We start from the raw sequence: 25,480 nt of genomic DNA, 5'->3' as shown, positions 1-25,480 counted from the left end.
GGCCAGTACAGAAAAAAAAAATGTCTGAAATGTAAGTCGCTCAGGATAAGAGTGTCTGCTAAATGACTAAAATGTAAATGTAATGCATCGCATGCGTGCCAGTATTTCACTGGTTATCTCGCTATTTAGCTATTAGCATGTATTAATGTCATTGTCATGTCCAATGCCGTAAACAACTTTCCACCGGCACTCATGTACAGTCTTAAATGGCCGTCACAAAGTTGATACGGGTGCACAGTTGATGAAACCAATGCAGCATACTCTCAGCATACTCTGTCAAGCACTCTAAATTTGGAGTTGAGAAATAATTCTGAAACCCTTGGAAAGCTGGGATTCTTTTCTATTCAGTAAAAAGTATTCTTAGAATAACCTAATTGACAAGTACAGTAACTCCTTTGCTGTCAAGATCTCCCCTGAAAACATATTTTACCCGTACAAATAGATTAACATGTCTTAGCTACCTTGCTTTGAAGTTGCCCACCTTACCGTTTGATCCCTGGTTCATTGAATGAGAGAATTATTTAATAAAGACATAAATAGTATTTGGTTGTAATTGTAATGTTGCAGGGTCGCCAACCACCCTCCAGGATAGTCCTGGACAGCTACTGGGTGTGCATGTTTTTGTTCCAGCCCTGCTCTAACACATTGTAAAAAATCAGCTGCTCAACAGTTGATAAGTTGACTTGGGTGTGTTTTTGTAGGGTTGGTTAAGTGCCTTGCTCAAGGCTACAATGGCAGGATTTATAATACTTGAGAACAGAGACCCAGCAGCCTTCCATTGTCAATACCAGTGATAATAATGCATTTTATTTTGTGAAATGGTTCCTTGCATGATACAATACAATTTTCAGTCACCGTTTCGTCTCATGGTCTTACAGATTATATGTATTTTTCCTTTGGACAAATGACTTGAGCTTTCGGACAAGTAAAAAATCAAACCTACTCGTCTGATGGACAAGTGGCTAAAAAAGTTAATGTCAAGTACTGTAATACAAACATGTATTTAATGTGTACTTATTTAGTGTTATTTTGGAACATCTTCAGTTGTACTAAATACACTAAAGTTGTGTTAGAGTACTAAAAAAGTAAACTAAGTAAACTTCTAGCCACTTAAAGTAAAGTAAGTATACTTGTAAGACATTATTTGAAATGTACAATCCTGACCGAATATATTAGCAACATATGAGAAACAACATAATATTTTAAATCAAAACTTCACCTGCAGAAAAGGACGCGGGGTAATATGTAAATGTTTTTAGGGGTTCACTTAATATGGTCAATGATTGGTAACTTTTTTTCTAATGGCACACAGAAACTAGAGGCCATGTGTAACTTGGTCAAAATGAATGACACCGACTAGCCTATAGGTGGCACTGCATAAGCAGTCTCACTTATACCCTCATCTGCCACTCTGTTTGACCTAGAGACTTGAAACTGTGTATGTAGGGGTCTTTCCTCATGCTGAACAAATTTGCCTCAAGGACCCATAAGGTCCGTCAGAATAGATTTTCCTCTATCTTGGACATTTTGAAAAACGTCTTCTCATGAACCATAAATCCAAATAACACAATTCACTATTTAGGTCCATGATACAACCATTCCAGCTCTGCAGATTTTGCTGCGAAGAGACAGAATCATTAGATAATTTGTTTTGGTACTGTCTATATAGTGGTTCCTCCTTTAAAAGTTGCGAGCTTACGCAGCGGGACTTAGAGGTACCCAGCGCCACGGCTTCATTGCTCCAGACCACCGCAGGGGGGAGTTAGAGCACTCATTATGCATTTGGGTCCCAAGGTTGTTATATGACCAATCATATTGAGTGGTTCCAATGACGAATTTGACGTTATTCCACCTGTTGCTGGTGACTTTCTTCAGCAAAGATGTCTGGCAAAAACATTACAGTGGAAGCAAATGTAAGTAGTTATAACATCATAACGAGTCAAGCAAAAAATGTACAATTGAGAAGAATCTGTTAGTTAATGTAGAGACAAACAATTGTGCATATGTTTTTGTCATAAAGTTAATTTACGAAAATCGCTATTTAGCAAGTTTTTTTTCAGTCATATCCAATACCAGGTGTATCAAACTCCATTCTTTGAGTGATGCTGTGTCTGCATGTATGTATTACAATTATACACTTCAACAGTGTTTACCACTCCTGCTCCTGGGACATCAATGATTACACATTGTAACTATGCAATAGACTAGAAACATGATTTAAGTAAAGGCTGATTTGTAATTCATATATACAGGGGAAAAAAACTGTACAATACACTTCCTATGCATATCTAACTCCCTTCATCTGCATTAATCTGAGGAGGTTCTTCCAGCCATGTGGACAATTGAAAACAGGGCAGCAAAATGTGTTTGTCACCAGAGCGGTTTAAAGCATATTACTATTTGACGCGTGGAAGTGGGCGAGGAACGAGATGGGAGTAACAATCCAGGCTATTTGCCCTGAGACCGGCATAATAATGTAATGAAACAAGCAGGGAGCAGGTTTCGAACCATCAACATTCTAGCCCGAAGTCCAGCACGCTATCGACTGTGCCCAAATGTATTAATTGGGGTTGGGGCCGATTGTGGCAACAACAAAAAATGTATCATTTGGAATCTTTAACATGTGGAAAGGGGAAAAGTATTATTATTAGTTTTTCATAAGCGTAGCAGGCTGTGAATTCTGCTAACAGCGTTTCTGGGATGGGCTACTAGCTGAACAATAGACTATTCAACCTTTACTAAAGAATTGTCTAATAGCCGAGCTAGGTGTGAAACACCTCCCCTCCCCATCTTGAGCTAGGTGTGAAACCCCTCCTCCCCAACTCGCAACAAATCATTTGTATCTACCTTTCCACATCTACCTATACAGGGTTAATGTTCTGAAAGAAAAAAAAAAATATATATATATATAGGTCATGGCTCCTGAGTGGCGCAGCGGTCTACAGTCCCTGGTTCGAATACAGAACTGTATCACATCCGACCGTGATTGGGTGTGCCATATGGCGCGAACAATTGGCCCAGTGTCATCTGGGTTTGGCTGGGGTAGGCCGTGATTGTAAATAAGAATTTGCTCTTGCCTAGTTAAATAAAGTTTAAATGTAAAAAACAACTGGCGGGAACCGCAGCACAATCAATAGGAGGTGAACAGTGGCTGGTGCTGAAAATATAGCTAACTTGTTATGCAAGTGTTGCACACCAACAGATGGAGAAAACCTACACCAGTGGAGCAATTCATTTCAACAATAATCTTCATTTTAATTTGACTTTACAAACAACAAGAGGGCTTAATTGGAGTCTTTCTTCGGAGCCTAGACCTACAGTATATAAAATAACTTAACTGGCGGACAAGGCTATGAGGCTTAACAGCCTAATAGAAGTAGGATTTATTTTATTAGGCCTACTTACAATTGCAACTGGTCAAAAATGTAGCATCCTACATGTGGTTTCACTGAAAAGCTATTTTAAAATCGGACACCTCGATTGCATAAAGGAGTTCTGTATCTATAATTCTTAAAATAATTGTTATGTTTTTTGTGAACGTTTATCGTGAGTAATTTAGTAAATTCACCGGAAGTTTGCGGTTGGAATGCTAGTTCTGAACGTCACATGCTAATGTCAAAAGCTGGTTTTTGATATAAATATGAACTTGATTGAACAAAAAATGCATGTATTGTATAACATAATGTCCTAGGAGTGTCATCTGATGAAGATCATCAAAGGTTAGTGCTGCATTTAGCTGTGGTTTTGTTTTTTGTGACATTATATGCTAGCTTGAAAAATGGGTGTCTGATTATTTCTGGCTGGGTACTCTGCTGACATAATGTAATGTTTTGCTTTCGCTGTAAAGCCTTTTTGAAATCGGACAGTGTGTTTAGAGAAAGGAGAGTCTTGTCTTTAAAATGGTGTAAAATAGTAATATGTTTGAAAAATGGAAGTTTTTGGATTTTTGAGGAATTTGTAATTCGCGCCACGCCTATCATTGGATATTGGAGCAGGTGTTCCGCTAGCGGAACGTCTAGATGTAAGAGGTTAATGGATGTTCAAAGTTTCGGATATTTTTTTATAACCCAACTGTAATGCTTGATGTAGTGGGTGTGGAGTCAGGCGCAGGAAACAAGAGTGTTTGCTATCGGGCTTTAATAAATGCACCGTCAAAAGAATATACACCCAAGAACAACAACAGGGTGTAATCAAAAAACACAGGAATCCAAAAACACGTTCCACTACACGAAACACAGTGAACGACAGAAATAAGCCCGCACACAGAACAGGTGGGGAAACGGGCTTAAATACCCAACTAAACACTAATGGGACACAGGTGAAACCAATAAAGACAAAACCAACAGAAAAGGAAAAAGGGATCGGTGGCAGCTAGTAGGCCGGTGACGACGACCGCCACCTGAACAGGGAGAGGAGTCACCCTCGGCAGGAGTCGTGACAGTACCCCCCCCCCCCTGACGCGCGGCTCCCGCAGCGCGCCGACACCGGCCTCGGGGACGACCCGGAGGGCGATCCGGTTGGAGGCGATGGAAATCCCTCAACAATGTTGGATCCAATATGTCCCTCACCGGCACCTAGCACCTCTCCTCCGGACCGTACCCCTCCCAGTCCACGAGGTACTGCAGGCCCCTCACCCGGCGTCTTGAGTCCAGAATGGCACGTACTGTATACGCCGGGGACCCCTCGATGTCCAGAGGGGGCGGAGGGACCTCCGGCACCTCACCGTCTTGTAAGGGACCAGCTACCACCGGCCTGAGGAGAGACACATGAAACGAGGGGTTAATACGATAATACGAAGGGAGTTGTAATCGGTAACACACCTCGGTTATCCTCCTCAGGACTTTGAAGGGCCCTACACGCTGTGGACCCAGCTTCCGGCAGGGCAGGCGAAGGGGCAGGTTTCGGGTCGAGAGCCAGACCCTGTCCCCTGGTTGGAATACGGGGGCCTCACTGCGGTGGCGGTCAGCGCTCCTCTTCTGTCGTCCCCCTGCTTGTTTAAGGGCCTCCTGGACAGCCCTCCAGGTCTCCTTGGAGCGCTGCACCCAATCCTCCACCGCAGGAGCCTCGGTCTGGCTCTGATGCCACGGTGCCAGGACCGGCTGGTAGCCCAACACACACTGAAATGGTGAAATGTTAGTGGAGGAGTGGCGGAGTGAGTTTTGGGCCAGTTCGACCCAAGGTATGTACCTGGACCACTCCCCTGGCTGGTCCTGGCAGTACGACCGCAGAAACTTACATTTTTTACATTTACATTTTAGTCATTTAGCAGACGCTCTTATCCAGAGCGACTTACAGTAGTGAATGCATCCATTATTTTTTATATATATTTTTTCCCATACTGGTCCCCCGTGGGAAACGAACCCACAACCCTGGTGTTGCAAACACCATGCTCTACCAACTGAGCTACCAACTGGTTAACCTGTTGGGGATAGGGGGCAGTATTTGCACGGCTGGATAAAAAACGTACCCGATTTAATCTGGTTACTACACCTGCCCAGTAACTAGAATATGCATATAATTATTGGCTTTGGATAGAAAACACCCTAAAGTTTCTAAAACTGTTTGAATGGTGTCTGTGAGTATAACAGAACTCCTATGGCAGGCCAAAACCTGAGAAGATTTCAAGCAGGAAGTGGCCTGTCTGAGAAGTAGTGTTTCATCTTGGCTCTTTTTATTGAAGACTCAGGATCTGTGCAATAACGTGACACTTCCTACGTCTTCAATAGGGTCTCAGAGCCCGGGAAAACGTTGAACGATATCGAGGCAGGCTCTGGCTGAAACACTTTATCGCTTTTGGCAAGTGGTCACTCAGAGTACTATGGGCTTAGGCGCGTGCCCGCTTCGACCGAATGGTTTCTTTTCCTTTGTCTGTTTATCTAAACGCAGATTCCCGGTCGGAATATTATCGCATTTTTATGAGAAAAATGGCATAAAAATTGATTTTAAACAGCGGTTGACATGCTTCGAAGTACGGTAATGGAATATTTAGAATTCTTTTGTCACGAATTGCGCCATGCTCGTCACCCTTATTTAGCCTTTAGGATAGTGTCTAGACCGCACGAACAAAACGCCGCTGTTTGGATATAACGATGGATTATTTTGGACCAAACCAACATTTGTTATTGAAGTAGAAGTCCTGGGAGTGCATTCTGACGAAGACAACAAAGGTAAGAACATTTTTCTTATAGTAAATCTGAGTTTGATGAGTGCTAAACCTGCTGGGTGTCTAAATAGCTAGCCCTGTGATGCCGGGCTATCTACTGAGAATATTGCAAAATGTGCTTTCACCGAAAAGCTATTTTAAAATCGGACATATCGAGTGCATAGAGGAGTTCTGTATCTATAATTCTTAAAATAATTGTTATGCTTTTTGTGAACGTTTATCGTGAGTAATTTAGTAAATTCACCGGCAGTGTTCGGTGGGAATGCTAGTCACATGCTAGTCACATGCTAATGTAAAAATCTGGTTTTTGATATAAATATGAACTTGATTGAACAAAACATGCATGTATTGTATAACATAATGTCCTAGGGTTGTCATCTGATGAAGATCATCAAAGGTTAGTGCTACATTTAGCTGTGGTTTGGGTTTATGTGACATTATATGCTAGCTTGAAAAATGGGTGTCTGATTATTTCTGGCTGGGTACTTTGCTTTCGTTGTAAAGCCTTTTTGAAATCAGACAGTGTGGTTAGATTAACGAGAGTCGTATCTTTAAAATGGTGTAAAATAGTCATATTTTTGAAAAATTGAAGTAATAGCATATCTAAGGATTTGAATAACGCGCCACAGGATTCAACTGGCTGTTGAGTAGGTGGGACGCACCTAGCCCATAGAGGTTAACTCTCTCCACCTGCCCACCTGCCCATTGCTCTCGGGGTGATAACCGGAGGTCAAGCTGACCGAGACCCCCAGGCGCTCCATAAATGCCCTCCATACATGGGACGTGAACTGGGGACCCCGATCAGAAACGATGTCCTCCGGCACCCCGTAGTGCCGGAAGACATGGGTGAATAGAGCTTCCGCAGTCTGTAGGGCCGTAGGGAGACCGGGCAAAGGGAGGAGACGGCAGGACTTAGAGAACCGATCCACAACTACCAGGACTGTGGTATTCCCCTGAGACGGGGGAAGATCGGTGAGAAAGTCCACCGACAGGTGGGACCACGGCCTCTGTAGTACGGGGAGGGGTTGTAACTTCCCTCTAGTAAGGTGCCTAGGAGCCTTACTCTGGGCGCACACCGAACAGGAGGAGACATAAAACCTCACGTCCTTAGCCAAGGTGGGCCACCAGTACTTCCCCCTAAGGCCTAGCACTGTCCTCGCCACCCCAGGATGACCCGACGAGGGTAACGTATGAGCCCATCGAATCAATTGATCACGTACACCAAGCGGCACATACTTACGGCCTGCTGGACAGTTGGAAGGCGCAGGCTCCAACTTTAGCGCCCGCTCGATGTCCGCGTCCACCTCCCATACCACCGGTGCGACCAGCTTAGAGGCTGGAAGGATGGGAGTAGGATCGATGGGCCGATCCTCAGTGTCATAAAGACGGGACAGCGCGTCGGCCTTAGTGTTCATGGAACCTGGTCTATACGAAATAGTGAACTGGAACCGGGTGAAGAACATGGCCCACCGTGCCTGACGCGGGTTCAGTCTCCTAGCTGCCCGGACATACTCCAGGTTCCGGTGGTCAGTCCAGATGAGAAAAGAGTGTCTAGCCCCCTCAAGCCAGTGTCTCCACACGGTCAGAGCCCTGACCACAGCCAACAGCCCCCGGTCCCCCACATCATAGTTACGCTCCGCCGGACTGAGCTTCCTAGAAAAGAAAGCACAGGGGCGGAGTTTCGGTGGCGTAACCGAGCGCTGAGATGGCACCCACCCCAGCCTCGGACGCGTCCACCTCCACTATGAATTGTAAGGAAGGGACCGGGTGCGACAACAGAGGCGCATCAGTGAACAGTGCCTTCAACTGGGTGAAAGCCCTGTCCGCCTCTGTCGACCATCGCAAACGCACCGGCCCCCCCTTCAGCAGTGAGGTAATGGGAGCCGCCACTTGGCCAAAACCCCGGATAAACCTCCGGTAGTAATTGGCAAAACCCAAAAACCGCTGCACTTCTTTCACCGTGGCTGGAGTCGGCCAATTATGCATGGCCTTAACACGGTCACACTCCATCACCACCCCCGAGGTGGAAATGCAATAACCCAGGAAGGAGACGGCTCGTTTGGAGAACTCACACTTCTCAGCCTTGACGTATAGGTCATGCTCCAGCAATCTTCCAAGCACCCTGCGCACCAGGGACACATGCTCGGCGCGGGTGGCGGAGTAAATCAGGATGTCGTCGATATACACTATCATGCCCTGCCCGTGCAGGTCCCTGAGAATCTTGTCTACAAAGGATTTAAAGACGGCTGGAGCATTCTTCAACCCATACGGCATGACGAGGTACTCATAGTGGCCCGATGTGGTACTGAATGCAGTTTTCCACTCGTCTCCCTCCCGAATACGCACCAGATTATACGCGCTCCTGAGATCCAGTTTCGTGAAAAAACGCGCTCCGTGAAATGATTCCACCACCGTAGCGATGAGAGGTAGTGGGTAACTAAACCCCACTGTGATGGAATTGAGACCTCTATAATCAATGCACGGACGCAGACCTCCCCGAGGAGACGGGTGAGATGGAGGGCCGAATGAACCCCTGTCTCAGAGATTCCGTGACATATGTCTCCATAGCCAACGTCTCCTCCTGGGACAATGGGTACACGTGACTCTTGGGAAGTGCAGCGTTTACCTGGAGGTTTATCACACAATCCCCCTGTCGATGGGGTGGTAATTTAGTCGGAGCCAAATCGGCATACTCAGGGGGAATGCGCACAGTGGAAACCTGGTCTGGACTCTCCACCGATGGAAACTCCCAGACACCTACCCGAACACTCCTCTGACCACCCCTGGAGAACCCCCTGTTTCCACAAAATCTTGGGATTGTGACTGGCCAGCCAAGGCACCCCCAGCACCACTGGAAACGCAGGTGAATCGATAAGGAAGAAACTAATTTGCTCCTTATGATTCCCCTGTGTTACCATGTCCAGTGGCACTGTGGTCTCCCTGACCAGCTCTGACCCTAATGGCCTGCTATCTAAGGAGTGCACGGGGAAGGGGGAATCTAACGGTATTAGTGGAACTCCCAGCTTGAGGGCGAGTCCGCGATCCATAAAGTTCCCCGCTGCGCCTGAATCGACTAGCGCCTTATGCTGGGAACAGGGGAAAAAATCTATAAAAAAAATTCTAACAAACATATGACCAACAGAGGGTTCTGGGTGAGTTTGGTGCTGACTCACCTGGGGTGAACGAGGAGTGTTCTGCCTGCCCTCTCGACTCCCAGAGGAACCCCCCCAGCACCGGTCGACCGTGTGTCCTCGGCGACCACAATTGGTGCAGGAGGAGCGCCCTCCTCCGGTTCCCTTAGATGCAGCCCCTCCCAGCTCCATGGGAATGGGCGCGGGAGGGCTAGGAGGTGGAACTGACAGGACCCTTTATGAACGCCCGCGGGCAGCCAGCAGATTGTCCAGTCAGATTGACATGTCAATCAGTTCATCCAGGGAGAGTGTAATGTCCCGACACGCTAGCTCCCTGCAGACGTCCTCCCGGAGGCTGTACCGGTAATGATCTATTAGGGCCCTGTCGTTCCACCCGGCCCCCGCAGCCAAGGTCCGGAATTCCAGAGCGAAGTCTTGCGCGCTCCTCGTTTCCTGCCTGAGATGAAACAGTCGCTCACCCGCCGCCCGGCCTTCTGGAGGGTGATCGAATACGGCCCGGAAACGGCGGGTGAACTCAGGGTAGTTCTCTCTCGCTGAGTTGGGGCTGTTCCAGACAGCGTTGGCCCATTCCAACGCTCGCCCCGTCAGGCAGGAGACGAGGAGGCTCACACTCTCCTCTCCCGAGGGAGTCGGCCTCACGGTAGCCAGGTATAAGTCAATCTGAAGCAGAAACCCCTGGCACCCCGCTGCTGCTCCATCATACTCCCTCGGGAGCGCAAGACGTAATGCGCCAGAACCAGACGTAGGAGGGAGCGGGGTAGGTGAACTCATCTGGTGAGTCGGAGGCGAAGAGAGGAGACCACTCCTCTCCCATCGGTCCATCCTCTCCATCATTTGGTCCATCGCTGACCCGATTCGATGGAGTACGGTGGTGTGGTGGAGGACCCGTTCCTCCATAGAGGGGAGAGGGGTGGTGGCTGCTCCTGTTGACTCCATACTTGAAGGTGCGGGCTTCTGTAACGCTTGATGTAGTGGGTGTGGAGTCAGGCGCAGGAAACAAGAGTGTTTGCTATCGGGCTTTAATAAATGCACCGTCAATAGAATATACACCCAAGAACAACAACAGGGTGTAATCAAAAAACACAAGGATCCAAAAACACGTTCCACTACACGAAACACAGTGAACGACAGAAATAATCCCGCACACAGAACAGGTGGGGAAACGGGCTTAAATACCCAACTAAACACTAATGGGACACAGGTGAAACCAATAAAGACAAAACCAACAGAAAAGGAAAAAGGGATCGGTGGCAGCTAGTAGGCCGGTGACGACGACCGCCGAGCGCCACCAAAACAGGGAGAGGAGTCACCCTCGGCAGGAGTCGTGACACCAACCCTGAGCTGTACTTCTCCACAGCTTTGTCCATGACCTTTTTGGAGAGCTCCTTGGTCTTCATGGTGCCGCTTGCTTGATGGTGTGCCTTGCTTAGTGGTGTTGCAGACTCTGGGGCCTTTCAGAACAGGTGTATATATACTGAGATCATGTGACAGATCATGTGACACTTAGATTGCACACAGGTGGACTTTATTTAACTAATTATGTGACTTCTGAAGGTAATTGGTTGCAGTAGATCTTATTTAAGGGCCTCATAGCGAAAGGGGTGAATTATGCACTCACCACTTTTCCGTTTTGTATTTCTTAACATTTTTTGAAACAAATAATTTTGTAAATTTCATTTCACCAATTTGGACAATTTTTTGTATTTCCATTACATGAAATACAAGTAAAAATCAATTTCAATTACAGGTTGTAATGCAACAAAATAGGAAAAATGCCAAGTGGGGTGAAAACTTTTGCAAGGCACTGTAGGGTCCAGCATATCTCTTGATGATTTCTTCCCCAAAGAAATCTCTAGCCATGATACCTGAAAAAGGAGGCAAGAGTAAATTATTGTGGAACACATAACAGTCCGTGAGGTGTAGGCTACAATATTTTATGTACCTTTTGTTTTTAAATATCCAAACTTAACTTTGAAGACCGAGATTGAGTCATTGAAGGCAGACCATCAGAAAGAGAACCATTCTCTGAGGGCAGAGATACGGGCGACAGCTGATGCATTGGTCTAGAGCCAGGCGGTTTTGGCGGAGAGTCACTCCTCGTTAGCGTAGAATCAGGTGGCATTTCTGGAGAGTCAGGCGGCATTGGTGGAGATTCAGGTGGAGAATGACCCGTTGAAAAGGGCGATGAACGAGATGGAGTCACAATCCATGCCAGGCACACCTGTGAGCTCTGGAACTCCACCTCCGACTGGCAGAGTCAACAAATGTGGCGGATTCGTCAGGTCGTCGGTTCACCCTGACATTTCCATTCCTCTTCTGACAACAGAACTTGACAAACTGCTCACCAGGCACAGCAAGGGTCTCCTGGACCGTTATGCTGTTCAGCTATTCCAAGGATGTGTTACCGAAGAGAGATACCACGAGTGGACACAGAATGCCAACTGGGATGGATCCCGAGGCAAATGTGTCTTAGCAGTGAACCGCCGGGTGTTCATCATTAATACTGTGTCTCAGAAGTTTCTGTCCATGACTGATGCAACCCGAAAAAACATTAAAGACAGAGTTAATGAGTACTTCAGGTCACCAGGAAAGTCTGGACATGGCCTGCTCTCAATTATGTAAGGAATTAGGCACTTTCGTAAGTTTACTACAGTATGTACTGTAGGCTATGTTTACTTGTCAGACTGCACAGTGGCCTAATAAACAAATGCAGGTGGCTTATATCTTAAATGCTTTAAATGCTTTATTTTCCAAATGTAAAAGCATATACTGTACAGTACTGTATTTGTTCATCAGCATCTTTATGCTTTCGTTAATAAAATAATTATAAAAATACTCTTTCAAAATGCTGATGTTTATTAAGTTATGGATCTTTAAAGAATTTCTATGGGAATAAATATCACTTAATTACAGAAATATTGGAACAAAGTTGTCTAATGAAGGTAAAGAAATTGTTGCTTACTGGAAAATACTCTTTCAAACACATGGTCACATTATACGGCACCATTATGGCTATTAGCAGGGCTATATTTTTGCCTTTATAAATATTATTTTGGCCTTTATTCAGATTACAATCGCTCACTGTCGTTTTTTTTTAAAACAATCTCCAAAATATTGTTATATATATATAGCCTTCCTGCTGTGGATGTCTATTTCGGCACCGTTTCGCGCAGCTCTGAATGTAAGCAAGTGATGTCTGCTAAATAAGGAAGTTAGGTTTCTCCAGACATAAATCATTCTAAATAACAAACTGGCTTTATTTACAAATTAGCGAGAATGTCTCACCCCATGTTCAAGAATTGCCTTTTTCTTGCTCACTCTAGGTTAAATGAAAACGAAATCTCCAAAATATCGTTACTTTTTAAACAAAGCAAGTATTATTATTATTATTATTAATTAATTTAGAATTATATAAAAGCCCCTTCGATATTTTCAGATGTTCTCACAGATCCTAATGGAAAATGCCCCTTACAGTGCCTTGCAAAAGTATTGTTTTTCCTATTTTGTTGCATTACAACCTGTAATTTAAATTTATTTTTATTTGGATTTCATGTAATGGACATACACAAAATATTCCAAATTGGTGAAGTGAAATGAAAAAAATAGCTTGTTTCAAAAAATAAAATAAAAACAAAAAACAAACTGGTGCGTGCATATGTATTCACCCTCTTTGCTATGAAGCCCCTAAATAAGATCTAGTGCAACCAATTACCTTCAGAAGTCACATAATTAGTTCAATAAAGTCCACCTGTGTGCAATCTAAGTGTCACGTGATCTCAGTATATATACACCTGTTCTGAAAGGCCCCAGAGTCTGCAACACCACCAAGCAAGCGGCACCACCAAGCAAGCGGCACCACCAAGCAAGCGGCACCACCAAGCAAGCGGCACCATGAAGACCAAGGAGCTCTCCAGACAGGGCAGGGACAAAGCTGTGGAGAAGTACAGATCAGGGTTGAGTTATAAAAAAATATCAGAAACTTTGATCATCCCACAGAGCACCATTAACTTCTTGGTGACAGGGGGCAGTTTTCGGAAATTCAGATGAATAACGTGCCCAAATTATACTGCCTGCTACTCGGGCCCAGAAGGTAGGATATGCATGTTATTAGTAGATTTGGATAGAAAACACTCAAGTTTCTAAAACTATTTGAATGATGTCTGTGAGTATAACAGAACTCATATGGCAGGCAAAAACCTGAGAAAAAAATCCAACCAGGAAGTGGTTTGTAGTTTTTCAACTTATTGCCTTTCCAAACTACTGGGTTCATTTTGCTGGGGTCATTTTGCAGTTAAGGTTTCCACTAGATGTCAACAGTCTTTAGAACCTTGTTTCATGCTTCTACTGTTACTGGGAAGAGAATAAGAGCTGTCTCAAGCCTGGGACCAATGAGTTGTTTACTGCGCAGGCAAAAAAAACACCCTAAGGATTGATTGTAAACATCATTTGACATGCTTCTACGAACGGTAATGGAACTATTTGACTTTTCGTCTCAGATTTTGCGCTCACGCATTATGCCTTTGGATTAGTGATCCGAACGCGCAAACAAAACGGAGGAATTTGGACATAAATATGGAGTTTATCGAACAAAACAAACATTTCTTGTGGGAGTCCTGGGAGTGCATTCCGACGAAGATCAGCAAAGGTAAGTGAAGATTTATAATACTATTTCTGAGTTTAGTTGACTCCAGAACTTGGCTGGTAACTGCTTGCTTTGATGGCTGAGCTCTGTACTCAGAATATTGAACAGAATATTGAACAATGTGCTTTCGCCGTAAAGCTATTTTGAAATCTGACACCGCGGTTGCATTAAGGAGAAGTGTATCTATAATTCTTTCATTAACTGTTGTAAATTTGATCAATGTTTATGATGAGTATTTTTGTAAATTGATATGCTCATTCACCGGATGTTTTGGAGGCAATACATTTTCTGAACATCACGCGGCAATGTAAAATGGGGTTTATGGATATAAATAATAACTTTATCGAACAAAACATAAATGTCCTGGGAGTGTCATTTCGTGACAAAAAATGTCAAAATATTGCATTACTGTACTTAGAAGCATGTCAAACGCTGTTTAAAATACATTTTTATGCTATTTTTCTCGTAAAATAGCGATAATATTCCAACCGGGCAACGTTGTATTCATTCAAAGGCTGAAAGAAAAAAATTGAGAAGTCTCGTGAACGCGCATCTCAGTCTCAATGTCCCCAGGCTGACCACTTACAAACTATGCTGCTGTACTTTGCCCAGAGACAGCAGACACCCCATTCCACTTTCTGGCGGCTTTAGAGAGCCAATGGAAGCCTTAGAAAGGGTCAAGTTACAGCACAGATGCTGTAATGTCGATAGAGATGCAACAGAAGGACAACAAATTGTCAGACAGGGCACTTCCTGTATGGAATCTTCTCAGGTTTTGGCCTGCCATATGAGTTCTGTTATACTCACAGACACCATTCAAACAGTTTTAGAAACTTTAGGGTGTTTTCTATCCAAATCTACTAATTATATGCATATTCTAGTTACTGGGCAGGAGTAGTAACCAGATTAAATCGGTACGTTTTTTTTTATCCGGCTGTGAAAATACATATTAACCTGCCTCCTACTCAAACTCAAAGCTAGGATATGCATATTATTAGTAGATTTGGATATAAAACACTCTGAAGTTTCTAAAACCGTTTGAATGGTGTCTGTGTATAACAGAACTCATATGGCAAGCAAAAACCTGAGAGAAATCCTACCAGGAAGTGGAAATCTGGATGCATGGGTTCTCTTCAAGTCATTTCCTATTGAATACACGGTGACGTAGTAATAATTGTGCACTTCCTACAGATTCCACTAGATGTCGACAGTCTTTACAAAGTTGTTTGAAGCTTCTACGATGAACAGAGCCTGAATGACAAGGAGGGGAAGTTGTTGAGGCAGGGGGTGACATCACTTCTTGGGGCGCGTTCACGAGGGAGGATCCTCCCGTTCCAAAGCCTTTATCAAGACACAGGAACCGTCTGGTTGAAATATTATTGAATCTTCACGTTCTGAAGGCCCTAAAGATTGATGTTTTACAACGTTTGACATGTTTGAACGAACGTAAATACAACTTTTTTAAACTTTTTGTCGCGACATCGTCCGCGCGCTTTCTACACTTGGAGTAGCTTACTGGACGCACGAACAACAAGGAGTTATTTGGACATAAATTATGGACTTTATCGAACAAAACATTTGTTGTGGACCTGGGATACCTGGAAGTGCCTTCTGATGAAGATGATCAAAGGTAAGGGAATATTTCTAATGCAATGTATGATTTTAGATGACTCAGCTCAGTACTCAGATTATTGCAAAGAGTGCTTTCCTCGTGAAGCTTTTTTGAAATCTTTCATAGCTTTTGCATAAAGGAGATGTTCATCTATAATTCTTTGAATGACAGTTTAATTTTGTATCAATGTTTATGACAAGTATTTTTGTAAATTGTGGCGCTGATTTACCGGCAGTATTTGAGGGAAAATATTTCTGAACGTCACTCGCCGATGTAAAATGCTGTTTTTATATATAAATATGAACTTTATCGAACAAAAAATGCATGTATTGTATAACATAATGTCCTTGGGAGTGTCATCTGATGAAGATCGTCAAAGGTTAGTGCTGCATTTAGCTGTGTTTTGGGTATTTGTGATGCATGCTAGTTGCTTAGAAAATGGCTGTATGGTTATTGTGTCGATGTACTCTCCTAACATAATCTAATGTTTTGCTTTCGCTGTAAAGCCTTTTGGAAATCGGACAACGTGGTTCGATTCAGGAGAAGTGTATCTATAAAATGGTGTAAAATAGTCCTATGTTTGAGAACTTTGAATTATGACATTTTGTGGTTTTAAATCTGGCGCTCTGATTTTTCACTGGCTGTTGAATAGTGTGGGACGATTTCGTCCGACCTACCCTAGAGAGGTCTATTAAAAAAATTGGTAGTTACAGTCATCTTGTCCCATTGCTGCAACTCCCGTACGCACTTGGGAGAGGCAAAGGTCGAGAGTCGTGCGTCCTTCAAAACACAACCGCACACTGTTTCTTGACACAATACTCAATAAGGGTAGGTAACAACACATCAGCTACGCTGATCCTCAACATGGGGGCCCCTCAGGGGTGCGTGCTCAGTCCCCTCTTGTACTCCCTGTTCACTCATGACTGCATGGCCAGACACCAACACCATCATGGGCACCCTCATAGATGTCATCCAAACTAACTCGCCCTCCAAATACACCTCTGCTGTTTTCAATCAAGATCTCAGCGATCTCTGCCTCATTGCCTGCATCCGTAATGGGTCTGTGACCAAACGACCACCCCTCATCACTGTCAAACGCTCCCTAAAACACTTCTGCGAGCAGGCCTTTCTAATCGACCTGGCTGGGGTATCCTGGAATGACATTGACCTCATCCCGTCAGTAGATGATGCCTGGCTATTCTTTAACCTCTATGGGACCGGCGGGACGAATTCGTCCCACCTACGTAGCAGCCACTGCCAGCCTGTGGCGCGATTTTCAAAATCTTAAAAATCCTATTACTTCAATTTCTCAAACATATGACTATTTTACAGCCATTTAAAGATAAGACTCTCGTTAATCTAACCACACTGTCCGATTTCAAAAAGGCTTTACAACGAAAGCAAAACATTAGATTATGTCAGCAGAGTACCAAGCCAGAAATAATCAGACACCCATTTTTCAAGCCAGCATATAATGTCACCAAAACCCAGAAGACAGCTAAATGCAGCACTCACCTTTGATGATCTTCATCAGATGACAACCCTAGGACATTATGTTATACAATACATGCATGTTTTGTTCAATCAAGTTCATATTTATATCAAAAACCAGCTTTTTACATTAGCATGTGACGTTCAGAACTAGCATACCCCCCGCAAACTTCCGGGGAATTCGCTAACATTTTACTAAATTACTCACGATAAACGTTCACAAAAAGCATAACAATTATTTTAAGAATTATAGATACAGACCTCCTCTATGCACTCGATATGTCCGATTTTAAAATAGCTTTTTGGTGAAAGCACATTTTGCAATATTCTAAGTACATAGCCCAGGCATCACGGGCTCGCTATTTAGACACCCGGCAAGTTTAGCACTCACCATAATCATATTTACTATTATAAAAATGTCATTACCTTTTGTTGTCTTCGTCAGAATGCACACCCAGGACAGCTACTTCAATAACAAATGTTGGTTTGGTCCAAAATAATCCATCGTTATATCCGAATAGCGGCGTTTTGTTCGTGCGTTCCAGACACTATCCGAAATAGTAAAGAAGTGTCACGCGCTTGGCGCAATTCCTGACAATAAAATTCAAAGTATTCCATTGCCGTACGTCGAAGCATGTCAACCGCTGTTTAAAATCAATTTTTACGTCATTTTTCTCGTAGAAAAGCGATAATATTCCGACAGGGAATCTCCTTTTCGGCAAACAGAGGAAAAAATCCCAAAGGCGGGGGCGGTCGGGGTCACGCGCATAAGCTAGTGTCTCTTGATGGGCCACTTGAGAAAGGCGATAATGTGTTTCAGCCTGGGGCTGGAATGACGACATTCTGTTTTTTCCCGGGCTCTGAGCGCCTATGGAAGACGTGGGAAGTGTCACGTTAGAGCAGAGATCCTTAGTAAATGATAGAGATGGCAAAGAAGTTCCAGAAATGGTCAGACAGGCCACTTCCTGTAAAGGAATCTCTCAGGTTTTGACCTGCCATTTGAGTTCTGTTATACTCACAGACACCATTCAAACAGTTTTAGAAAATTTAGGGTGTTTTCTATCCATATGTAATAAGTATATGCATATTCTAGTTACTGAGTAGGAGTGGTAACCAGATTAAATCGGGTATGTTTTTTATCCAGCCGTGTCAATGCTGCCCCCTAGCCCTAACAGGTTAAAAGTGCCTTCCTCACCATCTTAAATAAGCATGCCCCACTCAAAAAATGTTGAACTAGGAATAGATATAGTCCTTGGTTCACTCCAGACCTGTCTGCCCTTGACCAGCACAAAAACATCCTGTGGCGTTCTGCATTAGCATCGAATAGCCCCCGTGATATGCAACTTTTCAGGGAAGTTAGGAACAAATATACACAGGCAGTTAGAAAAGCTAAGGCTAGCTTTTTCAAACAGAAATTTGCATCCTGTAGTACTAACTCAAAGAAGTTCTGGGAAACTGTAAAGTCCATGGAGAATAAGAGCACCTCCTCCCAGCTGCCCACTGCTCTGAGGCTAGGAAACACTGTTACCACCGATAAATCCACTATAATTGAGAATTTCGATAAGCATTTCTCTACGGCTGGCCATGCGTTTCACCTGGCTACCCCTACCCCGGTCAACTGCCCGGCACCCTCCAAAGCAACCCGCCAAAGCCCCCACCATTTCTCCTTCACACAAATCCAGATAGGTGATGTTCTGAAAGAGCTGCAAAATCTGGACCCATACAAATCAGCCGGGCTAGACAATCTGGACCCTCTCTTTCTAAAATTAACTGCCGAAATTGTTGCAACCCCTATTACGAGCCTGTTCAACCTCTCTTTCGTATCGTCTGAGATTCCCAAAGATTGGAAAGCTGCCGCGGTCATCCCCCTCTTCAAAGGGGGTGACACTCTAGACCCAATCTACTACAGACCTATATCTATCCTACCCTGTCTTTCTAAGGTCTTCGAAAGCCAAGTTAACAAACAGATTACCGACCATTTTGAATCCCACCGTACCTTCTCCGCTATGCAATCTGGTTTCAGAGCTGGTCATGGGTGCACCTCAGCCACGCTCAAGGTCCTAAATGACATCATAACCGCCATCGATAAGAGACATTACTGTGCAGCCGTATTCATCGACCTGGCCAAGGCTTTCGACTCTGTCAATCACCACATTCTTATTGGCAGACTCGACAGCCTTGGTTTCTCAAATGATTGCCTCGCCTGGTTTACCAACTACTTCTCTGAGAGTTCAGTGTCTCTATGGGTGTGCCACAGGGTTCAATTCTCGGGCCGACTCTCTTCTCTGTATACATCAATGATGTTGCTCTTGCTGCTTGTGATTCTCTGATCCACCTCTACGCAGACGACACCATTCTGTATACTTCTGGCCCCTCTTTGGACACTGTTAACTAACCTCCAGACGAGCTTCAATGCCATACAACTCTCCTTCCATGGCCTCCAACTGCTCTTAAACGCAGGTGAAACTAAATGCATGCTATTCAATCGATCACTGCCCGCACCTGCTCGCCCGTCCAGCATCACTACTCTGGACGGCTCTGACTTAGAATACGTGGACGACTACAAATACCTGGGTGTCTGGTTAGACTGTAAACTCTCCTTCCAGACTGACATTAAGCATCTCCAATCCAAAATTAAATCTAGAATCGGCTTCCTATATCCCAACGAAGCATCCTTCACTCATGCTGCCAAACACACCCTCGTAAAACTGACCATACTACCGATCCTCGACTTCGGTGATGTCATCTATAAAATAGCCTCCAACACTCTACTCAACAAACTGGATGCAGTCTATCACAGTGCCATCCGTTTTGTCACCAAAGCCCCATACACTACCCATCATTGCGACCTGTACGCTCTCGTTGGTTGGCCCTCGTTTCATACTCGTCGCCAAACCCACTGGCTACACGTTATCTACAAGTCTCTGCTAGGTAATGCCCCGCCTTATCTCAGCTCACTGGTCACCATAGAAACATCTACTCGTAGCCCTCGCTCCAGCAGATATATCTCAATGGTCACCCCCCCAATTCCTCCTTTGGTTGTCTTTCCTTCCAGTTCTCTGCTGCCAATGACGAACGAACTGCAAAAATCTCTGAAGCTGGAGACTCATATCTCCCTCACTAGCTTTAAGCACCAGCTGTCAGAACAGCTCACAGATCACTGCACCTGTACATAGCCCATCTGTAAACAGCCCATCTATCTACCTACCTCATCCCCATACTGTATTTATTTATTTATCTTGCTCCTTTGCACCCCAGTATCTCTACTTGCACATTCATCTTCTGCACATCTACCATTCCAGTGTTTAATTGCTATATTGTAATTACTTCGCCACCATGGCCTAATTATTGTCTTAACCTACCTCATTTGCACTCACTGTATATAGACTTTTTGTTTTCTTTTGTTCTACTGTATTTTTGACTGTATGTTTTGTTTATTCCATGTGTAACTCTGTGTTGTTGTATGTGTCGAATTGCTACGCTTTATCTTGGCCAGGTCGCAGTTGCAAATGAGAACTTGTTCTCAACTAGCCTACCTGGTTAAATAAAGGTGAAATAAATAAATAAATAATCATTCACCTCTTACATTTAGACGTTAGCGGAACACCGCTCCAATATCCAATGATAGGGCGTGGCGCGAAATACAAACTCCTTGAATCCGAAAACTTCAATTTTTCAAACATATTACTATTTTACACCATTTTAAAGACAAGACTCTCCTTTATCTAACCACACTGTCCGATTTCAAAAAGGCTTTACAACGAAAGCAAAACATTAGATTATGTCAGGAGAGTACCCAGGCTGAAATTATCAGACACCCATTTTTCAAGCTAGCATATAATGTCACAAAAACCATAACCACAGCTAAATGCAGCACTAACCTTTGATCTTCATCAGATGACACTCCTAGGACATTATGTTATACAATACATGCATGTTTTGTTCAATCAAGTTCATATTTATATCAAAAACCAGCTTTTTACATTAGCATGTGACGTTCAGAACTAGCATTCCCACCGAACACTTCTGGTGAATTTACTAAATTACTCACGATAAACATTCACAAAAAACATAACAATTATTTTAAGAATTATAGATACAGAACTCCTTTATGCAATCGCGGTGTCCGATTTTTAAAATAGCTTTTCGGTGAAAGCACATTTTGCAATATTCTGAGTAGATAGCCCGGCCATCACAGGCTAGCTGTTTTGACACCCACCAAGTTTGGTACTCACCAAACTCAGATTTACTATAAGAAAAATTGGATTACCTTTGCTGTTCTTCGTCAGAATGCACTCCCAGGACTTCTACTTCAATAACAAATATTGGTTTGGTTCCAAATAATCCATAGTTATATCCAAATAGCGGCGTTTTGTTCGTGCGTTCAAGACACAATCCGAAGGGTAAAGAAGGGTGATGCGCCCGGCACGTTTCGTGACAAAAAATTTCAAAATATTCCATTACCGTACTTCGAAGCATGTCAAACGCTGTTTAAAATCAATTTTTATGCGATTTTTCTCGTAAAAAAGCGATAATATTCCGACCGGGAGTCGTTGTTTTCGTTCAAAGACTGAAAATGTAAACATGGAGTCGTCTCGTGCACGCGGGCGCCAGTCTCATAGTTCTCAGATCGACCACTTACCAAATGCGCTACTGTTTTTCAGCCATGGCCTGCAAAGTCATCATTCAACGTTCTGGCGCCTTCTGAGAGCCTATGGGAGCGTTAGGATCTCTGCTGTAACGTGACATTTTCTTTGTTTAGGATCGAGATGTCAAAGAAGGCCAAGAAATGGTCAGAGGGCACTTCCTGTTTGGAATCTTCTCAGGTTTTGGCCTGCCAAATGAGTTCTGTTATACTCACAGACACCATTCAAACAGTTTTAGAAACTTTAGGGTGTTTTCTATCCAAATCAAACAATTATATGCATATTCTAGTTACTGGGCAGGAGTGGTAACCAGATTAAATCGGGTATGTTTTTTTTATCCGGCCATGCAAATACTGCCCCCTATCTCCAACAGGTTAACAAGGCAAGTCAGTTACCAACAAATTCTTATTTCAATGACGGCCTAGGAACAGTGGGTTAACTGCCTTGTTCAGGGTCAGAATGACAGATTTTTCCCTTGTCAGCTCAGGGATTTGATCTTGCAACTTTTCAGTTACTAGTCCAACGCTCTAACCACTAGGCTATCTGCCACCCCAATGTGGGCAAGACAAAGGAGATGATTGTTGACTACAGGAAAACGAGGACCGAGCACACCCCCATTGTCAATCTGTAGAGTTTAACAACGGATGTAGGCTTCATTACAAGTGTGTACGCACTCTCGACCATGGTGATATAATTAATTGGCACAACCATTGTTGACAAATGTATTTCATATCTGTTTTTCCACCCGAGTGTAGACGAAGCTAGTTAATGGTCCAATTCATGTCAGTCACACTAAATTTAAATATTAACTTGAGTGATCTTAATTTTACTCAACAGGAGGTCATACAGTGCCTTAAGCCAGCACTCTTTCTTGGTCCTTCCTGCTGGGGTCAGGGGGCTTCATGTTCAGGAATCGAGGACAAATGGAATGGAATATTAACAATAAGTATGCATAATTTATAAAGATATCCACACAGTAAATTAATTGGCCACATTTATGAATGAAAATTCAATTTTAATGAAATATTTACCACCATTGTCTATACGGCACCCACAGTAATGGTGGCAGCTTTTGGTTTGCGGTGTGATTTAAAAACAATAGCACATAGTTACACCATGGGCAATAACAGATATGGAAATCATTCTCAATCTAAGTAACATCTGTAAATGAATGAGACCAGGTGTGCCTCGTCTGATTGCTGAAATTGCTGATACTAACCTTGTATATTTTCTTTTGAAAATCTGCCACTGAACCACACACTTTATCTAGTGAGAGCGAGCGCACAACATTTCATCTTTAATTAGCTGGTTGTCCCATTGAAGTCAACATTACTTTCATGGGAGACCTTCTAGTATGGATAAAGGCCTGAAAGCAGGTAGATAGATAAAAGAGTGACACCACCACAGCTGCAAGAATGTGTGATCTCTCGATATGTTCAATTATTAATTTCCAAGCCCAACTAACTAGACAGAACAGTGGTCAGGCTACATTGTTGTCATTCAATAAAGGTGTAGCTAGCTACTGTAACATTACTGTACTACCTTACTGTAGCCTGCAGACTACAACCAAGCTAGATAACTACAAACAAACAATCCATTTCATCAATAGGCTTTTTATAGTGAGCTCCGAAAGTATTGGGACAGTGACACATTTTTTGTTGTTTTGCCTCTACTCCAGCACTTTGGATTTGAAACGGTGCCTATGACGTTAAAGTGCAAACTATCGGCTTTAATTTGAAGGTATTTTCATCCATATCGGGTGAACCGTTTAGAAATTACAGCAGTTTTTGAAAATAGTCTACCCATTTTAGGGGACCAAAAGTATTGGGACAAATTCACTTATGTCTATTAAATATCCGGAAACAACTTTATTGACCTTTAGAAGTAGATCTATTCAATCTTCAACAAAACCCAAGTTAGTAATAATTGAGGAATTCATTATATATGCGCGCATGTCTGTAAGTCAATCAATCAAATGTATTTATATAGCCCTTTTTACATCTAAGCTGACATATGGAATTGTTTTAAGATACTATGGATCATTTAGCTATTTGATTTGGAGTTTTAGGACCCATTTAGGTATCAACAAAAAAATATAAATACATGATTTGATAAAATATAGATTTTGGCCTTTGCTATTAAAGCCAATATAAACGCATTGAATAACACATTCATGAATGGGAAAACAGACAGTAAAATAAAAAATCATAAGAAACAAGGTTTTGAAGTATCTGTCCTAAATCTAGGAGATATAAGAAAGCTCAGGAAACCTGTTTTTGCTTTGTCATTATGGGGTATTGTGTGTAGATATATGAAGGGGAAAAAAATGATTTAATACATTTTAGTATAGGGCTGTTACATAACAAAATGTGGGAACAGTCAAGGGTTCTGAATATTCATATTTAACCCCTTTTTTGTTATGCACAAAACTACCTTCATAACTTCAGACGAGTCCAGTGACACTTGTGGGGGTTATAGAGCAAAACAGAGAACACTATCATGTTCGTGAGAGTCTCCCCTTTCCATAAGAGTTTTGTAGGTCAAACCGTTTGGACACTACAGACGTTTTTGTGAGAAGACCGATTTTCGGGATGTCTCATGTTCTGACAAACACCGCGCTAGCTCTGTCCCCTTTCACCACAGATGTGGAAGTGCAACACTGGCGGATGCGGTGGACTGAGACGCATCCAATGGGTCCCGTTTGGCTCAGTTGGTAGAGTATGGCGCTTGCAATGACAGGGTTGTTGGTTTGATTCCCATGGGGGAACAATGTGAAAAAAGTATGACATTTATGCACTCACTACTGTAAATCACTCTGGACAAGAGTGTCTAATATAATGTAATGCAAAAAACCTGATATCTCTAGCTTTAACTGACATATTCTGATGGGGATTTTTTTGTTATGTAACTTAGATTGCCGCACCGGGGTGTCAATCGACTCTAGGGGGTTAATTAAGAAATAAGGCCCAAGGGGGTGTGGTATATTGGTCATTATAAACACAACACAATATACAACCATACACTCCACCTGAATCTAAATACAGATTCGGATGCAAAACTGAAATACATGGGCATCTCAGAAATGCATCCAAAAAAGCTTATAAGCCCACTTCTGTACAGCATCTGTAGCTTCAGTGATTCCAAATGAATGATATAAAAATAAATACTGTACTTATTTATCATTGTCCAACCACAGACTCCCATGATGCAGTGCTGCGGTTCAACGCAGCGCCCACCGTGGGGTACGAGAAAGACGTCGGCTCCAAGACCACCATCCGCCTCCTTAACTCCCAGGTAAACACATGCCTAGTATCTACGTTTAACCACACACCTACACAGTTATTTTTTGTTGTTGTTGAGTCAACTTTAAAAAAATCAAGGTAAACAGCTGCAATATGATTTCTACTGAACTGAGTCATGGCGCTGGAAGGAATAGCAGCCATTTTACGGGCTCCTAACCAATTGTGCTATTTTGTGTTTTTTTTGAGCTGATCTTTACTTTTTTTGTACACAATATTTCCGCCATCGTTTCCTATGGCCGGAAAGAGCTTCTGGACATCAGAACAGCGATCATTAACCTCAATTTGGATGAGAATTTCTACTTCAATGAGTCGAAGGAGAATGACATACCGCTCATCCTGGACCAGGCCCAAATCCCAGACACTTGAAAAAGGAAGAGGTGCCGTTATAGAGGCCGGCGTGTGGGATACCTGACGAGACTACGTCTGCAAGTGGATAAAGTGCCTCGACCCTCATGCAATCACTGGAGAATTA

At 43.3% G+C, this 25,480-nt stretch overlaps 1 protein-coding gene across 1 annotated transcript in view; it reads left to right on the top strand.

Moving 5' to 3' along the window:
- Nucleotides 1-25,480, top strand: part of st6gal1 (ST6 beta-galactosamide alpha-2,6-sialyltranferase 1) — a 165,214-nt gene that overhangs the window by 38,885 nt on the left and 100,849 nt on the right. The window contains exon 6 of the mRNA XM_014195776.3: nt 24,903-25,000. Within this exon, the coding sequence (XP_014051251.3) occupies nt 24,903-25,000 (98 nt within the window). The remainder of the gene's footprint in view (nt 1-24,902; nt 25,001-25,480) is intronic.

The sequence above is a fragment of the Salmo salar genome, chromosome 04, assembly GCF_965601325.2.
Source record: "Salmo salar chromosome 04, fSalSal1, whole genome shotgun sequence".
Taxonomy (NCBI): domain Eukaryota; kingdom Metazoa; phylum Chordata; class Actinopteri; order Salmoniformes; family Salmonidae; genus Salmo; species Salmo salar.
The sequence above is the reverse complement of the archived record's forward strand: the minus strand, read 5'-3'. Positions and strand labels throughout refer to the sequence as shown.